The 20,008-nt window shown below is 31.2% G+C and overlaps 1 protein-coding gene and 1 long non-coding RNA gene across 3 annotated transcripts in view; both read right to left on the minus strand.

Moving 5' to 3' along the window:
* Nucleotides 1-942: 942 nt before the first annotated feature.
* LOC143082964 (uncharacterized) lies at nucleotides 943-5,858 on the minus strand. Its single transcript, XR_012980522.1, has 4 exons — nucleotides 4,839-5,858; nucleotides 3,913-4,095; nucleotides 2,321-2,440; nucleotides 943-1,730 (listed from the first exon to the last, which is right to left on the minus strand). It is a non-coding gene; the product is annotated as an uncharacterized LOC143082964 (long non-coding RNA).
* A 2,364-nt stretch (nucleotides 5,859-8,222) lies between these two features.
* LOC143082973 (plexin-2-like) overlaps nucleotides 8,223-20,008 on the minus strand; it is a 45,149-nt gene continuing 33,363 nt past the window's right edge. Inside the window, exons 13-19 of one of the 2 annotated variants that reach the window (XM_076259026.1) lie at nucleotides 19,232-19,420; nucleotides 18,552-18,621; nucleotides 14,224-14,448; nucleotides 13,463-13,621; nucleotides 11,391-11,629; nucleotides 9,615-9,642; nucleotides 8,223-8,666 (exon numbers count right to left, since the gene is read on the minus strand). In XM_076259026.1, the coding sequence (XP_076115141.1) occupies nucleotides 11,441-11,629; nucleotides 13,463-13,621; nucleotides 14,224-14,448; nucleotides 18,552-18,621; nucleotides 19,232-19,420 (832 nt within the window). In that variant the 3' untranslated portion in view covers nucleotides 8,223-8,666; nucleotides 9,615-9,642; nucleotides 11,391-11,440. The remainder of the gene's footprint in view (nucleotides 8,667-9,614; nucleotides 9,643-11,390; nucleotides 11,630-13,462; nucleotides 13,622-14,223; nucleotides 14,449-18,551; nucleotides 18,622-19,231; nucleotides 19,421-20,008) is intronic. The other variant, XM_076259036.1, reaches the window with a different exon arrangement.

Genomic DNA, 20,008 nt, shown 5'->3' on the forward strand with positions numbered 1-20,008 from the left:
TTTTTCGAAAAACTAAGGATTTTCTTATCCAAGAAAAAGATTACCTTAGCCGTATTAGACACAACCTTTTTAGGAATTTTGGGTCCTCAATGCTCATCAAATTTGTTTGGCTTTTATAACTATTTTGATCTGAGCGTCACTTCTGTGCTGACATGAATATCAATTATATGGTCGTTTTTTAAATTTTCTGTTGACAAAACTTTAATTTTTTCGAAAAACTAAGGATTTTCTTATCCCAGAAATAGAATTACGTTAGCCGTATTTGGCACAACCTTTTTTGGAATTTTGGAACCGCAATGCTCTTTAACTTTATACTAGTTTGGCTTTATAACTATTTTGATCTGAGCGTTACTGATGAGTCTTATGTAAACGAAACGCGCGTCTAGCGTATTAAATTATAATCCTGGTACCTTTGATAACTTTACACCATGACAAGTTACAGATCAAGTAAGCATTTCGTTCCAGTACAATGAAGTATGAACTGATATTGGACTACTAGTATGTATTGCCAGGCAATATTCACAGAATGAATGTTGTTTCTGCATTGGTATTAATTTTTGTTTTAATTTGTATTTCATGTTGTAAGATCGCTTAATTTGGACGAACCAATGAGAAATAAAATCATCTTGAACTAGAGGGACAAGCTTAGCTGGTTTTTAATGTACATGTAATAGTTTATAAAAGTCCACTGAATACATTTCCCACTTTCGGGCACAATTTCCTGACGAGCAAGCTCTGCGATATCAAGTAAACGGTGAATATAAAATGAAATAAGAATACGAAATCTAATATGTATAGATATGATGATGGAAGATTAAGTGAAAGAAACTGGTTTTAAATGAATGAAATGGTGTAATTTTATTTGTGAATAAAAAAGGTTATTTACAGCACTTGGTGTATTTAAAAGGAAGACCACAACACTCCTGCCATCAAATATCACACTTCATTTGAGTTTTTATTTTAATCACCAAGTTATTTTTGTATTAGTGTAAATATTTGCAATTAAAGATTATGTTTCTAATGTTAATCAATACAACTTATAATTTAGACATGATTATAAACTAAAATGATAATATTAAAAAACAAAATTGTAAATAAGGAAAAAGATAATATATAAACAACTACAAAAATAAGTGAATGTTAATCATTTAAAAAAAAACATACAAGTCCAGTCCAGTCCAACCAACTGTCCAGATTAGTTTAGTCAAGTCCAAGAATCCAGTCCAGGTAAAATACTTTGCCGATTTTTATAAACAAACTACTTTTACGAAAAATTCTATTTAGAGTAATTAGATAACATATCACACACAATTATATTCGGCTGATAGGAAACAGATAAACAAAACCACTGGATTGTATTCGCTCTTTTCCGTATGAATATTGAACACGGTATTTTGTTATTCTTATCTTGAAATTTCCATATGTTTTTAATACGAACACAACAAGTGATATCCGTAGCGAAAGTCTTATAAACTTACAATATGTATCTATAATAACAGGGACATTTCAATAGAAACATCAACAAGTATCTTCTTTAGAAGCTTGTTTAACTAGGTGAAATGCCACACACCAGCTCAAAACATTTCCCTAAGGACACTTCTAACGTATAGTAAAGCTATGGTACATATATATATCGAAGGCTTGATATGGTTGAACCAGCTTTTCAAGTCAATGTGTTGATTGCTGCACTCGTTGTCAAAGACACAGTCATCCACAGCTATTCTTTGTAACTAAAAAAAAAGAAAAGAGAACAAATGACTATCATACCTTCTCACAATACATTTATGTTTCCGTCGACTTATACGCAATACTATGCTGCTGTTTGCTTGTGCGCTTGACGGCTATCTTAATCGACTAGGATTGTCAATTCTCAGAGTGGTGACAGAAGTGTAAAAAATAGATCAATTAATAAATTCATCATTGTAATTACCTCTGGGCATAAAACTACTTTAAGGATGTTCGCTTTTTTTTTTTTTAAAGATAATTTCTTCTAATAGGACTGTACACATTGATATTATTCATATATAACAGAAATCATCGACTGTACTTTTTTTAATCAGTTTATCAGTTACGGGTGCCACACGTGGAGCAGGATCTGCTTACCCTTCCGGAGCACCTGAGATCACCCATAGGTTTTGGTGGGGTTCGTGTTGTTTATTCTTTAGTTTTCTATGTTGTGTCATGTGTACTATTGTGTGTCTGTTTTCATTTTTAGCCAGGCGTTGTCAGTTTATTTTCGATTTATGAATTAGACTGTCCCTCTGGTATCTTTCGTCCCTCTTTTATTGTAACATCTTCAAGTTTACATTTTAAAATATACCTCTGTATCTGTTAATATGTAGATTGTTCCATTTAGAGTCTGCAAGTCGACAATGTTGTGTGATCCTGTTATTTTATATTCTACGTCTACTGCATAGGAGGAAGAAGAACTGATGTTTAACTGTGAATACATGTACATATGTAAAAAAAAATATAATTTCATAAATAAATTGAAATGCGATTAACATTAATTAAAGATATGTAAAACTTTATAAATGATAAATAATAAACAATATGATTTTTTAAAGTCCAGTTTAATAATATTTGAATCAGCACACAAATATGTAATGTTTGTTGTTCTTGTTCTCTTTGGAAAAGGGAATACCGATCACATTTTGTTTTTAAAATTTACATTTACAGATTGATCATTATGACTCCTGATGATTGAAACATATATACGTGACCTACAGTTGTTTATTTCTGTGTCATTTTGGTCTCTTGTGAAGAGTTGTCTCATTGGCAATTATACCACATCTTTTTTTTATATATATATGCATAAACATGAAGAAAATAACCGATGATATATATAACATGTAACATGTGTAACAAATGTTTAAAGGTGAAGAAGTATAGTTATATTTTTCTAGATGTAGATAAATGTTAATATTAAAGTAAAAATACAAATATTTTTAGTATAACATATAAGGTAAATTTTGGAATGATGTTTTCAATTCATATTTTTATCTAGACTATTAATTAGCTGGGAGGGAATCCAACTGATTTCGATTGATCCTTTGTTTTTATCACATATTTATTTTTTTCAACGAGAAAAATCTAATGTACTTTGATTACATAAAAAGGAAACTAAACTTGTACGTCATGTAATAAGCCTAATGTAGTTCAACACATCAAATATCGATTAAACATTTCTAATTCTTTATATGTACGTAGTATACACTTATAAGACACTTAAAACATTAATTGATATACATTCATTGTTTGTCTGAATGTGAAGTAATTTGATGATGGTTCATTCTATAAAAAGACGATAACAATAAGGATAGCGGTAATGAGAAACCAGGAAAAACCTAGATCTTTTTGTCCATGCCACATTTTCTAAAAATGATTTTTGAGAGTATGAAGAAAATAAAAATTATCTGTTAATTGATACCGGTTAAATACAAGTTAAATAAACATGACTTATATTTGTTCTTTTCTTTTTATTCTTGTGTTTTTTTCATTAAGTTTTACACATTGAATACATAATTAGATAAATTAGTTTTTGATTTTTTTTGTCATTTGATTTTGCCATATGATTATGGACTTTCCGATTAGAATTTCCTCTGAGTTTAGTATTTTTGTGATTTTACTTTTTTCAGAACATTATTCCTTTAAATTTCTGTATCTATGTAATGCAATTTAAACAGATGTTAAGAGTTTGCTTGTATTTAATATCTCCCTATATTTTTTGCAAGCACAAAGTGACCAACAAATAGGAATTATAAAACTTTCGCAAAAATTTAAATCGCTAAAGTATTGGACTATTATATATAATAAAAAATAATAAAATAGTCCCAGCTAAAGTTGTGCTGAACTACTTAAACTTAAACTACTCAGACGAAATATAAATAATAGAGATAAAAAAAGTGTTACCTTAATAATATGCCCAGAATTTGTTGCTGCAATCAGCACCCTGTCATTTGAATCAACTTTAGCGAGATGACGTACAACTCTCCTTCTTGGGTTGTAAACTGCACTTGAGACAATTGGATCGACTCCCTCAATTGTATAGTATAGAAAAGTGTTGCAGAAATCTCCTTTGATAACATTACAAACCTACAATATACGACACAACTATTGTTTTTCTTAATTGTGTCAACACCAAGTAGTGTGTTTGTGGCGAAACAGCAAACAGCCTAATTATAAGAATCTGTGGGTCTAATTTCTAATGTGTAATTGATAGTTGGGTCATTGGCAACCACAACGTATCTGCTTGTTTTTATTTATGACTACGAACGTAAACGTAAGATTTTTAATAGCCTTAATGTCTAAATGGACCTGTCGAGATGACGAGCAGTAGTAAGACAATACCGAAATGAGCTAGGGATTCCATCCATGTGACGAGGAAATGAAGGGCATTATTGCAAATGAAAATGGTTAAAAACATAGTAGCTAACAGAATATACAATGTAGACATAAATATTCATTCCTTGACCCAAAGTCTTGTACTGTTGACGTGACAACAAAGTGTTTTTATTTCAATTTCAGAAGCAAAAATTTATGTCGTCGTTATATTTCAATGTAGGTAATTTGAAAGACGTTATCACAGACCCTATATGTCCTTTATATTATAATTTGTAATAACAAAAGAGATAAGGCACATGAAAAAATCAAACAATCAGTTTGATTGAAAGAACAACGCTGATTCTTGAAAATACTTTTAAGCAATGCGGCTTTGAAATGGTGTATTCTGAAGTCAGAGACTAAACATTTGAAAAAAAATTTGATATAAAGTCATAATTTAAAGTACTGAATTAACAGCTAGATGCTTTCATTAGTATTATCTAACACAATCTTACCATCGATTCAGCACAGGTCTGGTTGTTCAAATGAATACACGTTTTTGGCTGCCAGGCTATAAAAGGATCCGGTTTGAAGCTACGATTTTTCCATCCTGTTTTTTTATTACAACGTAAAACATTCATTCGCGAATCTAGGAAACGTTTCGTTAGTTCTTTAATGCTAAAAGAACAAATAACGCTTGATTCCATATTACTGAAAGATGCAATCATTGTTCCATTCAGTACCAATCCATCTTCGATCTTCGTGTAGTTTACGTTATCATGGTTACACACAAGAGGAATATCTTCATAAGAAGTACGAAAACCAGTACTTGAGTATGTATGATGGGATGCACACATTTTACCTAGCTTTGCTTCAATAAATTGATCGTTCAAATAAACATTATACAAAAAATAAACAAACTGTTCATGCACAAAACCAGCAATATATCTCATCTGTGAGCGGTTCATGTTTTCATTATAACCCAACTGGTATACAGTATTGCTAGAATACATAAACTCATCCAGACTTCCCATTTGTAAGCTGTATATAGTTTTGGAATCTTTGCGATTAGTGAACGATTTTATGTATGGTGCTGCAATCACAATTCCCATTTCGTCTGATAATCTACATTTCATACTTAACGGAGGTGTGTTAAGATCGATTATAAATTGCTCAGATGTTATGTCTTTTTCTTTGAGATTCCGTGTCATTTTATGACATTGACTTTTCCCGTCTCTAAGAGAGGAACACACAATCAACAAATTTGCGTCATCATCAACAAGTACTGCCCATACATTTTGAACCGACATGAATGTAAGTTCTTCAAACGATTTTTTGTCTAGATTAACCAGACCTAATTTTCCACCTACATACACATAATCTCCGTCTAGCGACAGGACAGGTCGATGGCCAACTTTATGTATATCATATACTTTACGAGAGAAAGCAATCGATGTAAACATCAAAGCGAATATACAAATCTCTGATTTCATGGTTATCTTTCGATCTGAATGACAAATACTCTCAAGACACTTTAACTCATACGAAATCGAATTCGTAACATTTCCGTCCTTATGAATCACTTTAAAAATTATTAATTTACATATACATGCATTTCATGGAACAATGAAAATTTATTCTAAATAAAAACCAGTATTGCTTTCTATTTCCTTGATTTAATAAAAAGCAACACACATTTTCTTGTGATTACCTTGCTGTTGCTTGGCTGTCACGGTGGAAGAAAAATATTCTACTATTCACAAAAAACATTTCATGACCTTTTTACTATATAAAAACAGCCCTCAAAATTTTTGCAACAGATGTTTGTCATGGAAGACGTCATCAATTTGAATACTTTTTACCATCAGCGCAATATTTTTGCATGCAAACTTTCGACCACTTTTTAAAGAAATTTGTTAGCATTTTATAACAATGAATAGAACTATCCCCCACAGCTTACAAAAAATATTTAGAATAATGCAACCTTGTATTTTTACAATGAAATACGAACTTGTGACCTATGACCTTGACAAGGTCTAAAAGAAGGACCTCCAAATCAAAAGAACATAGGTCTCTATCGTGTATGGTTAATGAGTAACGTCATATCACCATACAGCTACTTTTGAATGTACGAGGGGAATAATCTCCCATTTTATGTCAACGTACCTTTTCAAGTAAAAATATGTGTTACGACATCCCGATATAACAATTTAGTACACGTATTTTATCGATATCTTATTCGGCTTATGATAATAAGAAATAACAAGCCAAAATCAAAATTTAGAACATAACCTTGACCTAATTTATCTTTTATTGGACCAAGGACCTAACATAAAAACACACTAAGTGTATTTCATTTCTGGTTTACAAGTAACAAACACATATCAGTAATTTCAAATACATCAGTGGAATAAATTTCATATTGAGTCTTTGTAACGCTTCGGTCAAAACTAAACGTAACATTCTGAAGATAGAAAAAGCAATTTGGCAAAAATAAATGTATCCCTTTCTTTACAATTGCAAAGGAGATGTCATAACAGTGTTCGCATCGAACCTTTAAACAAACTTATAAGTAATGATTATCGTACCAATATTGTAATTAGATTTCTGAATATAGTTTACATTGGCACTAATATCGATTTTGTCATTAGCAAATCAAAACATAATTAAATTGTATCTTTTTTTGAGGCGGGATGTATAAAGACACAGACACGTGAATTTTTATCTCTATAAAAGTCGCTCCTCACTATCCTACTACCTGTCGATACATTTTTTTTGGCATTGCACATTCAAGTGATGTCTTCTCTGACTGTTCATGACGTTAAAATACTAAATCCCTTGGATGTGTTTTAGTTGATTTTAGTCTCTGATGCATGATGTTTTATTATTAATTGTTTTTGGCTTTTAACTAGCTGTCAGTAACTGCAAGTACTCTCAAATCGTATTTTCTTGTTAATTCGACCTGTTGATACTGTTTATAATGCTTTTTTTGTTATTATATATTAATATGGATCTTGTCTATATACCAGCTTTGATTATTTGGAATATCTTCTAATTTTTACTTCTTCTTACTACATTTGTATAAACTTCAAGATTTACCTGTCATACCTGTATTATTAAAAACGTTTTTTTTTCAAAAGTGATTATTTTCGAAGGGTTAAATATTTCGCAGTGGTGTCTTGCCATGGCTTTGTTTGGACTTGTTTGTTTGCTTTTTGGCCTTGAATGTTTGTCCCTAATATTTTATTAACTGTGCATTTGCATTCAGATATCGCAGATCAAATTTATTCGTTCATAGTGAATTAATTTACGTTTTTTGATTGAGTTTAGCCTGCCAATTGATATTTTATCGTGTGTTTTTCTATGTTGTGATGTTATGCTATTGTTTCAAAAAAAGGGAGAAGGTTTGGTACCATTAAAACGTTTAATCCCGCTGCAAATGTTTGCACCTGTCCTTAGTCAGGAATCTGATGTACAGTAGTTGTCGTTTGTTTATGTAATATATATGTGTTTCTCGTTTCTCGTTTTTTTTATATAGATTTGACCGTTGGTTTTCCCGTTTGAATGGTTTTACACTAGTAATTGTGGGGCCCTTTATTGCTTGTTGTTCGGTGTGAGCCAAGGCTCCGTGTTAAAGGCCGTACCTTGACCTATAATGGTTTACTTTTTTAAATTGTTATTTGGATGGAGAGTTATCTCATTGGCACTCACACCACATCTTCCTATATCTATTCGGAGATATAACTCTTACAAAGAAAAGTGTTCGAATAAAAAGGATCAATTTCAAAACCGTATAGACTGTATGATATCAAATACAAAAAATATATAAGCGAAATCATTTGAAACAACTATACAGCGTCAGGAAAAAAATAGGTGACAGAAAAAAAGAGCAATAGGTCTTTCTTTGTATATCAAATCTTTATAAAACAAATACATTTCATATTCGATATTGATATATTTAAGTAAATTTGTTTAAGTTTGTCATCTGTTGAAAGTTTTTCTCAATCCGCCAGTTTTTATATCATTTCCAGTTAACGGACACATGATTTGAGTTGTTGCTTTAATTTGTTGTATCAACCGGTTCCATATAATCATTGGATTGAGTAAAGTCATTAGAAGATAGCTGTGTACTTGTAAGGTAATCACTATTAGTAATTTCTTGATTAACGTCTTCAGTAACCGGTTGTTGTAGCTCATTATACGGATTGGTCGCTGTCATTTGTCCGAGATCGTCATATTCAGAAATTACATCTAAGTATGTGTTTTTATTTGATTTGCTATATGATTCGTCCTCTGAATTTATTTCATCATAAACTTCGTCGTAAGGCTCATCACATTCCATCCTGGCATGAAGAAATGAAACGATTTTTTAGATAATGTTAGATAAAAACAATATAGACTATATCAAAATCTTATTCTATCTTCAAATTGCCTTGACACCGTCCCCATTTCCTTTCTCAATTTTATTTATGTATAGGCAGACTATTTTTTTAAAACAAAAACAAGAAAAAACCCTTTAACAATAACATTACAAAATATGTTAGATACTGGGAAGTTTATGTACATGTTTCACGTTTAAAGTTAGTGTAAAAATGATTCTGTTGCTAACTTTTCTGTAAATACAGGTTGTTTATAATTATTCAACTAAAAACACATGTTTTCACATAGAATGTAGCACTGGTGGAACTATTTTTTTTCAAACTCTTAGAAACATTTTGTCTTTTGTCACGGTACATATAGCTACCAATTCTGGTATTCATTTATTGCGAAAATAAATGATCAGAAATGTATTTAAATGCTATGTTTGTACTTTCACGTATATATTACAACAATGCGACGAGTAATGCGATCGTAGAATACATTTTTCAAGAAACGGTGTGAAAGAAAGTATACTAGATCAACGAATTGCATTGAACATTTAAATATCATATTCCTATTTATTTGATTTTTCTAAACTTTATAGATCATCACACGGCAATGCGTTTTTTTCTTTTTTTTAATCAAAATATGAAGATTTTTTTATATTTATTATTAGACGGTTCTGCTTTCGAATGTGTCTCATAGATCGGTTTTGGAGTACTAAATTTCTGAATTGTCCTGATACGATAGAATTGATTATATCATGAAATGCTCTTTGCTCGTTGTAACAATGGTAGCCTTTATACATAATTGCCAACATTTTACACCGCAATTACACTCAATGTAAACATATCCTCAAACTTAATGTCTACCCATAATAAACCGAGCAAGGAATATGAAATGAACAAATAATTTCTTAAACACGTCCATACCTGGAGTTTGCTATTCCTGCAGACAATCCTACAACATACAGAAAAGTTAATTGCAGACGGAAAAGCATTTTATGTTGTATGTACGTGATCAATCTAGCAACATTATAAACATAACATAATGAACGATCACAGTCAAACTAATCATTTGAATATCTATTGTAAGTACAAAGTGAAAGACAGTAAGTTTTTCTTTGTTAGAAGCCGTTGTGAAGAAAGTAGACTGCAAACCAACCACAAATAATAAAGCACAAAATAGATAAGCAAAATCAAAATGACCGCCTTTTTCATACTTGTCAACAAAAACATCGACATGCTTGCAAAACAACATTGAGCACCGATCTGACCGTGCAAGGGCTTAACAAGGTCGATTAACACCGCCCTGAACACATCGTTGTCAATATAATGGAATCGTATGCGTCTGTTATACAAGTTAGAGGTTTAGCTAGCTGTAAATCGAGTTTAATATATCATATTCCACATAAGAAAATGCATGTTCCTAGTCAGAAATATGACAGTTGTTATCTGTTCCTTTTTAATTTTCCTAGGTGTACCAAAGTTTTGTTATTTTACTTTTTTCCAGGTATATATTACCCAAAGGTTGAAAAAAAACCCTAAAAGCAAAAATCCATAAAGACAACAAACTGAAGAAAATATTTTTAATAATTTCTAAATACTAAGGATTTTCTTATCCCAGTCATAGTTAACCTTAGCCGTATTTGGTACCACTTTTTAGAATTTTGGCATCAGTGATGATCAACTTTGTACTTGTTTGGCTTCCTTTACTATTTTGATCTGAGCATCACTGGTGAGTCTTATGTATACGAAACGCACGTATGATGTATTAAATTATAAGCCTGGTACCTTTAATAACTATTAGCATGTCGAAATGTCCTATTGTTATGTTTTTTTGTGTGTATTTCTTTGTTTTGAATGTTCGAGCATTTATTTGTACTGTAGTCCTGTCATGTAATGTTGTCATGTAAATGTTATATTTAAAATTACCATTAAAGCGCGAGGTTTGACTAGACGCAAAACCAGGTTCAACTCACCTTTTTTTTTTCTTAAAATGTCCTGTACTAATTCAGGAAAATGGCCATTGTTATATTATAGTTCGTTTCTGTGTTTGTTACATTTTAGTGTTGTGTTTCTGTTGTGTCGTACATGTAGTTCTCCTCTTATATTTAATGTGTTTCCCTCAGTTTTAGTTTGTAATCCGGATTTGGTTTTACTTTATCGATTGATGAATTTTGAACAGCGGTATACTACTGTTGCCTTTATTTAAGATATTACAATCTGTAATACCAGAAAAAAATACTGCAAATTATTTATTGTAATGAAAACGAAAACCCCAATAATATCCAGCTTACAAAATGAAAGAATAACAATAATAATGGTACAAGTAATATTGCATCACATGCGAACTACTTAGACTAATGAAACATAAGTTTAAATAATGCGCATCGGATGTAATATTATATAAAAAAAATTAGAAGTCTAAAAACCTAGTACAAACGATGAAGAGCTAATAAATTCGAAAAGGACCACAAGTAACACCAAACTCTGACAAGGACTATGAGATTTGCTTGAAGGAGTTACATTTTACATGTTCCATTATCTTAAATTTAAATCTAAATTGTTGTTTTGCCGAGGTTTAAAAAATAAGGAGTTTGTCATTAAAGCTTAGACAAAACGATCTCAATGGTTGAGAGAGGTAACTTTTTTATGGCAGACATTCTCCATTGGATACTAAGTGATTATAAAAGAATACAAATATACCATCCTCTTTGACGACAATCTTCCTAATTTCTTCCTTCATTTCCTTCATTTCAGTCTTTGTCTTGTCTATTTTCTTTTTTTATTGAACGCCGCATCATTATTACGACAACTGATATGATAACCAAAACTCCTACAATTCCACCTCCCGCTACTCCATATAGAACTATATTATTTGTTTCGCTGGTAGCAGATTCATATCTCAAATATCCAACGTGTTCATTGATGTTCCCGACGACAACCTTTGTATGAAAAAAAAAACGGTTTGAAAACAAATTTATTCAATGGTTTGCTTAATATCAAGTAGTAGATCTCATTAGAAAAGATGTCATGATATTTTTTCGTTTTTAAGTTATGACAGTAGTTACTATCATAGAACCAAAAAAAGGCTAGAGCCATGTATTCTGAAATCGGTATTTAAAACTGCAACAATTGATCAATTGTATACTGATTTTCAATGTATAGAACACATTGAAATAGAAAAAAAATCCATAGAGAAGAAGGTCCTGGTTCTCATAAAAAATACATATAGTATATAAAGTTGTAGAAAAAAACCCAAAAAATATGGATATATAATACAAAGGACGCTTGTGCTCATAATTTTTAATATCCCTGTATGTTTGTCACTACAGTGTTAACTGGTTATCAACGAGCTAGTTTTGAACTGCCTAGCGTACTGTTCCTAAAATAGAACATAATGTTCAGTATGTTGATAGATTAGTCAAACTATCGTAAAATAAACATGTTCTTGCCTGCTAAACCTCAAGTAAAAACATTGAGCTTTTGAATATTTTTTTTTTCTTAAAGGATAACTATCTTGTATTAGTGATATATTTGAATATTATTTTGAAAGGATCTTATATGAATTTTTTGTGCTATAAATTGAAACATTACTGATTGATAATTTAGTCTGATTGAAAACAACTCTTAATCAGTTGAAAGGCCCTGACATTGTCTGGGCCAGCTTTCGGTCATGCATGCATTTGGTTTTCGCTTATTGTTTTGGTAAAACGCATGTTTTATTTTTAGTTTAAATTGTTTCATATCTCGTCATGATTGCACATCTTAAGCTTACAATGACAATAAGGTAAATATGTTGTATATTATGGAAGGCCATTTGGTAAGATAGTTGCCTAAATCTGTTTCATTTGAACTCTGTTGGATAATTGTATCATTGATAATCATACTCCTTTTTAATTAATATGATAACATTTGTATTGTGTCAACCAATTGAAATTACTCATTTGCTCACACATGTTTCAATAATAATATAATTGAATCTAATCAACGGGTTATTGAAAAACATGGTTTAAACTGTTATTTTTTGTACTACCACATGTTCATTTATAATCGCAATTTAAGAACATAATTCTAAACAAAGTTTTGCTGAAATTATTGTTAATGTTACTGTAGCTTGGCTGAAGTTAAATAACGCTTCAAACCATTACTTACAATGTGAACGCGTAACACAGGATTAGCCTTACAATTCAAGAAATAAAAAAGTGTTACACCAATAAAAAATATCAGGTTTGTTTATCATTTATACTACAGACGAGCGGTTAGTCTACAAAAGAGTTATACTTGGCGTTCAATTCGTGATTGGTGGAAGGCCGAATTAGTAGATGAGTTTAATTCGTCTTATGACTGCCATTCATCGCGGATAGAAAATCCTTCTGGTTTCGAATTTTTCAAAATAGAAAATTCACTGTACTACTGATATTTCATGTGAACAAAGGGATGCTAACTACCGTGATGCAAATTGAAGAGAAAATTAATGATTAAACAACTATGAAACACATTACTTACGTTTACAAAAAGGCAATCATGGCAGGTATTTCTCAATAAATAACATGGTATTATAAAATGTTATAGTCTTTAGATTGGAACATACAAATTCATACGGAGGTATGGAGAAACAGCACAACACTATGTAAACATCTGCTCAAAATGGATAAAATTATCTTAGCTAAAAAAACACAATTAACAAATAACCAAACGGAAGAAAAATGAACTTACACTTTGAGGCAGCTGTTCAAAAATGTTAATCAGCAAACCAAAACGAAATTTATGCTTACCACAATAAACACCAAATCTCCAGTGTTTGTACGAGGCTTGGTTCCGGGTGGTAGACATGTAATGTTGTAATTGTTTATCTCTATGATTATGCATAAGCCATCCAAGCCTATACGTATTAAATAATCATCAGGTCTAGCACCTTGTAATAATCCATGACCCTGAAATTAAGAGGTATTTATTATATATACAGCACATAACTCGTTTGAATTATTTTTTGATTGAATGACACTCTATTTAGTTTTGAGGTAATGCTTATATAATTATACTTCATGTAAGTGAATAATGCTTGTTAATAGAAAGTAATATATAAATACAAGTATCAGGAAACATTGTTTTGTGACCGATCGTATAGACCATTTCAACTGGCAAAACAAATCTATAATTTAAACAGGCTTTACATAAATGATATGATAATAAACAAAAATTCATTGACAACAATACTGTATCACAAGCCCAGTAGCCAGCACTTCTGTGTTGATATGAATTATCGTTGATTCGGTCTTAATTATAAATTAATTGTTTACAATCTTTGAATTTTTGAAATACTACGGATTTTCTACCTCAGGAATATATATTATATCCCCTTAGATATATTATTCAAAACTTAGGAATTTTTGGTACTCATTGCTCTTCAATTCATTATTCTTTGCCCTTTCAACTTTTTTGATCCGAGCGTCACTGATGATTCCTTTAAGACGAAACGTGCGTTTGGCGCAAATACTAAATTTGAATCCTGGCATCTGTGATGAGTTTATATTACCTTGATTTCTATGACTGCATTACTAATATATATATAAACTTTCGATAGTTTCTCGAATAGAGGATCATCCACATAAAATACTCCCAAGGATACTCTATAATCATCAAAATTAACATAGATATTTTGTATAGCTGCTCTTTTCCTTCTTTCGAAATCTGATTTCACATACGGTGGAGATTTACATATTACACTGTTATCAGATAATATTGTACATGGAACAGCATCCTTAAAATAATCATGATTATACTTAAACTTAAGATTTAATGGATTACAGTATAATTGAAACAATCTATTTATGATCAAATTGTCTAAAAATCAAATAAAAAAAATAAACAACCTTTCTAAAAACAAATGAACCACGTTCGTGTATAACAACACTAATTATCGATAAGTAAACAAAACACAGCAGTAACAATTACCACTGTAGCAATGAATGATAAATCCCTGGTGATTGTACGAGGTTTGGTCTGAGACTATGGAACGCTATGACTGCCTTATGTTAATGATCAGCATTATATGCAGTGCTCACAACATTATATGCAGTGCTCACAACATTATATGCAGTGCTCACAACATTATATGTAGTGCTCACAACATTATTTGCAGTGCTCACAACATTATATGCAGTGCTCACAACATTATATGCTGTACTCTCAACATTATATAAAGTGTTCACAACATAATATTAAGTGCTCACAACATTATACGCAGTGGTCCAAACATTATATGCAGTGGTCACAACATTATATGAAGTGCTCACGACATTGTATGAAGTGCTCACAACATTATATGAAGTGCTCACGACATTATATGTAGTGCTCACAACATTCTATGCAGTGCTCACAACATTATATGTAGTGCTCACAACATTATTTGCAGTGCTCACAACATTATATGCAGTGGTCACAACATTATATGCTGTACTCTCAACATTATATGAAGTGTTCATAACATAATATGAAGTGCTCACAACATTATACGAAGTAGTCCAAATATTATATGCAGTGGTCACAACATTATATGAAGTGCTCACTACATTGTATGAAGTGCTCACAACATTATATGAAGTGCTCACGACATTATATGAAGTGCTCAAACATTATATGAAGTGCTCACAACATAATACGTTTTTTGTTGATGAAGGTGATGATCGGTGATGGTGATGATGATGTTTGATGTATGAAGAGATTAATGTATGATGAGTAGTGGTGGTTCAGATTCGATAAACTTTGTTTTTTTTCTATAAGACACTATAAGACGTGTTACGGTACTTATCTATCCCAAATTCATGTATTTAGTTTAAATGTTTAATGTTAAATTTGTAATTCTCATCGGATTTTGTCAAATGTGTTGACGTCTTTTCTATTATATTGATGTGTTATGATAAAGAAAATTAATCACCGCCTTCATTTATTAGATATGATTTTGTTCAATGTAATCTGTACGATGTTTTACGTTTGAAGTTATATATAACCGGACATATATATATAATATAGTTAATTGCTATTAATAAGTATTGCAATGTGCATTGTGTTTCAATGTAATATCAGTATTTAGTTCTATTATAATCTTAAATCATTTCTTATTCTATCTTATTTTTGAGATATAGTTTTTCAAATGTGACGTCATTTTTTGTGCTTTTTCAGAAATTCAAATGTGACGTAATTTTTATGCCTTTTCACCACTTCGTATGTGACGTCATTGTTATGACTTTTTGCGTTGAGGCCTGGACTAAGTCGGGTGTGTCTATTTTATGTGTTGGTCTTTGTATTATGTATTCGGGTTTTGTTTTCTGTAATTAGTTAAGACTTCAGTTTTATCATATATATCTTTGATATTCATTTGTAAAATTTACTGTTTGCAATAGCATAAATTGTTCTAAATAATAATAGTGCGGTGACTGAAGGCAGATTTTAATTTAATCTCCCCACCGAACACATACCTACATAATATATCATTGGAAAGAGGAAATCGTGTACTATAATAATGTGCCTGTCGTCAGGACTTGATATGGTCACATTTTTTTTTAAATTGAGGTCAAAGGTCATATGTAAAAATCTGTGAAAATTTGGGAGGGTTTCAATTTTGGCATTTTTTTCGATTTCTTAACTCTACCTAAATACAAATGATACTGTTTTGTCTTTAGTAATGTTTGTTATTATACATAAAGCTTAATCATTGAGATTTTTTTATCAAACAAATTCCAAAAACGACGTTTTATATTAAAATAAAACTTCAAAAATCAAGTTTTCAACCTATAAAATGTTTAGAGCACCTTACCCTTATCAAAAATATCAATTTCAGGTAAAATCAAGTGTCATGCAGGACGATACTTTAAAATTATTTTTTAAAGTGTCATAGTGGATGAGGTATCAAACCAAAGCCATTGAACACTACAGTCAAATATGACCTCATATTGAATTTGCGAATACTTCAGGTTTTTTTTATAGACTACTCGTTGCTTTCGGGTTTTTTCACAATTATTACTGCTACCATAGTATTATCTTTTGTAATTGTGTATTTAACTCTGGTTAATATCTATTACATTATAGTTTTGTAACTATATCCCCCCTTTTTTCCCTTGCAACGTACTACAAACTTCAAAAGTATTCCATATATAAAAAAAGAAGATGTCATATGATTGCAAATGAGACAACTCTCCAAATGAGACCAAATGAGACATAAAACAATTATAGGTCCCGTACGGGCTTCAACAATGAGTAAAATCATACTGCATAGTCTTTAATTCCCGAAATGAATAATGTAAAACAAACAAAAATCTAACGGTCTGATTAATGTACAAAATAAATAAGAAAGAAACAAATATAGTATAGATAAACAAACGACAAACAGAGCAGTACCGTCTCGTGACTTGAAACAGACACATTCAGATAGTGGCGGGGTTTTTTTAAGGGCACGTCAACACTCCCCTAACCTCGGGGCTTGAACCATGTGTACCAGTGCAACAAGCATTATACCAAATCAACTGTTATCTCCATCATCTTCATTTTCATCAACCGTCACAAGACGTGTTTAAATATTTCTACACATTTCACTCATGGCAACAGGTCTGCAAATGAAAGGTTCTGCTGAAAGCGAACACGTTATTTTGAGTTTTTCTTTACAAGTACAGACAAGATATTGTAGGAAGTCCAAAGACATTTGTTCCTAAAAAATACCAGCTTCAAACCATCCCTAGGCTATCAATTCATCCAAGATTTAACAGAGATCTAAAAGGGGGGTTAGGAAGGTGTGATGACATCCATATGCTTGTCTGCAAAAATGCTGGGGAAACATTATACGAGACGTACACACTCTTGAATTCGCTCAATTTCATGGTTGGCAACACATTAGATAGCGTCGCACTTTACTTTAAGAAGCATAAGATCCATTGGCATTCAATGTTTCAACAAGATGTTTTGAACCAAACTCATGGTACATTTGTAAAGCCAATCCTAAATGAAAAGGAGTAAAACAAAAACGATTGCCTCAACAATCGTGAAATTGGTGCCATTTCCTGAGAAAAATCTTGGCTGTATGCAGTTTCATTGAGTAACCATAGAATGAATTGCAATAACTACGAAGGCATTGACTAAATTAAGAAGGAAGAGACAATTCATCCGAAGTTGGGTAGTCTCTTTAGAGTTTCGATGTCTTTTCTAAGTAAACTTTCAGCGGAATGAAAATGACAACTTTAGTATGCAGTTAAGTGGTTGTCATTGGTTCATGTCTGCCCTTTTTTGTTTTTAACGTAAAGTTTTGTGTAATAAATTAAGTCAACACTTTTCACGTTTGAATTGATTCACATGTTTTATATCTGGCTCTCTTATAGCCGAATAACCGAGTTGGGTTTCTCATTGCCGGATGCCGTACTGTTGCCCATCATTGCTTACGTCTACTATATTTTTTTCTCTATTGGATAAAATTTCACTCAATTTCATGTGATAACTTACTCTTCAATTATATTTCGTTACTTCGAATTATCCTCTTCAACGATTTATGTAATTGAACTGCGGTAAACTATAGGTACAATGTACCTTAAATTGCAATTGTTTACAAAATTAAATCGAGCATTGTGAAGCTAATTGAGTTAAATCAACTACTGACAAATGGTCTTTTAGCTCACATGATATACAGACATGTACTGCATTTTACAGCTACATATGTTATTTCCGTGAATAATTTAGAATTATTAAATGTATAGAACACATTTAACTGACTATTTTCATGACTGATAAAATTGAAAATGGAAATAGGGAATGTGTTAAAGAGACAACAACCCGAACATAGAACATTCAATGAACATATTTTACTTATATCATACTTACTGGAGTGTCTATAATAACAACCCCTACGTTGGAGAAGCCAGTTCCTGTTACAGTGAGTTTGACTCCTCCACTGAAAACAAATTATGTTTTCAAGTATAAGTATACTGAGTTAACATATAAGTAAATAAACTCATCATATATACCAGGACTAAATTTTGTACATACGCCAGACGCGTGTTTCGTCTACAAAAGACTCATTAGTGACACTCGAATCGAAAAAAGTTAAAAAGGCCAAATAAAGTACGAAGTTGAAGAGCATTAGGGACCAAAATTCCTAAAAGTTTTGCCAAATCTAGCTAAGGTATTCTATGGCTGAGGTAGAAAAGCCTTAGTATTTCAAAAATTCTAAATTCTGTAAACAGTTTATTTATAAATATAACCATATCAATGATAAGTTACAATATCATATAGTAACAATGTTAATGAATAAATCTTCGCTTCAATTCCGTTGCATTTGCTTTTAACTAATTTGTAGCAAAGTACCAAATAACCATTCTTTTAGCTTTAGTTTGAAGGGAGCAAATGCAAACATATCTATTAAACTAGACAAATATATAGATATACAATTAAAAACCCTTGCATTGGCTTTTCTAACAAGTGAAACTTCCACCATAAGGTACATTGTTTCTGCTAAAAAGATTTTATAATTCTTACAACTCAAAAACTGCTTTTAAATTTACCTTCTAAATACTGAAGAACTATCTACAGACAGAGGGTTAACTAAAGGATCGGCAATAATCATAAAGTTGTTGTTGAGTCTTAGATGTGTATTTTCATCTATAGTAACAGTAAGATATGTTAAAGTTATGAAACTCCCTGATCCTTCCATATTGCATGTCAAAGTATTGTCGTCTTCAATTTGAATAAATCTAGATAAAAATAAAATATTGAAAGATGTTTTATTTTGTCGGCAAATTTGTAGCGATAGAGTAGTACAAAAATGGCCTTTCAACTTCTTCTATTATTCTTCAAATCCAATGAACTGTTAATGAAGAAGAGACGATGATCTGTGTGAATAATCATCAATAAATAAATAAATTAATAAAGGCAACAGTAGTATACCGCTGTTCAAAACTCATAAATCCATGGGCAAAAAACAAAATCGGGGTAACAAACTAAAACTGAGGAAAACGCATTAAATATAAGAGGAGATAACCTGGCATCTTTTAATGTTACTAGCAAGTTTTTATGATTTTCTGTTTATGTTGACACGAAACGTAAAACGATTTGTTAGAATATTTTTATATTTTCCCTTTGTTTACTAGTTTGCTAAGCTGTTGCTATCAGTATTTGCATGAAATATAACAGTATCAATTTAAGTACTTTGACAAATAGTAAAGCCGTTTTATTCTAACAAAATATTTGTTAGGAAAACCACAATAGCATTTTGTTTTAGCTTTTGATTTTACCATTTGATAAAAGAGATGGGAATTTTCCTTGGGGTCGGTATTTTTGTT

This window comes from Mytilus galloprovincialis, chromosome 1 (assembly GCF_965363235.1).
Source record: "Mytilus galloprovincialis chromosome 1, xbMytGall1.hap1.1, whole genome shotgun sequence".
NCBI classification, from domain to species: domain Eukaryota; kingdom Metazoa; phylum Mollusca; class Bivalvia; order Mytilida; family Mytilidae; genus Mytilus; species Mytilus galloprovincialis.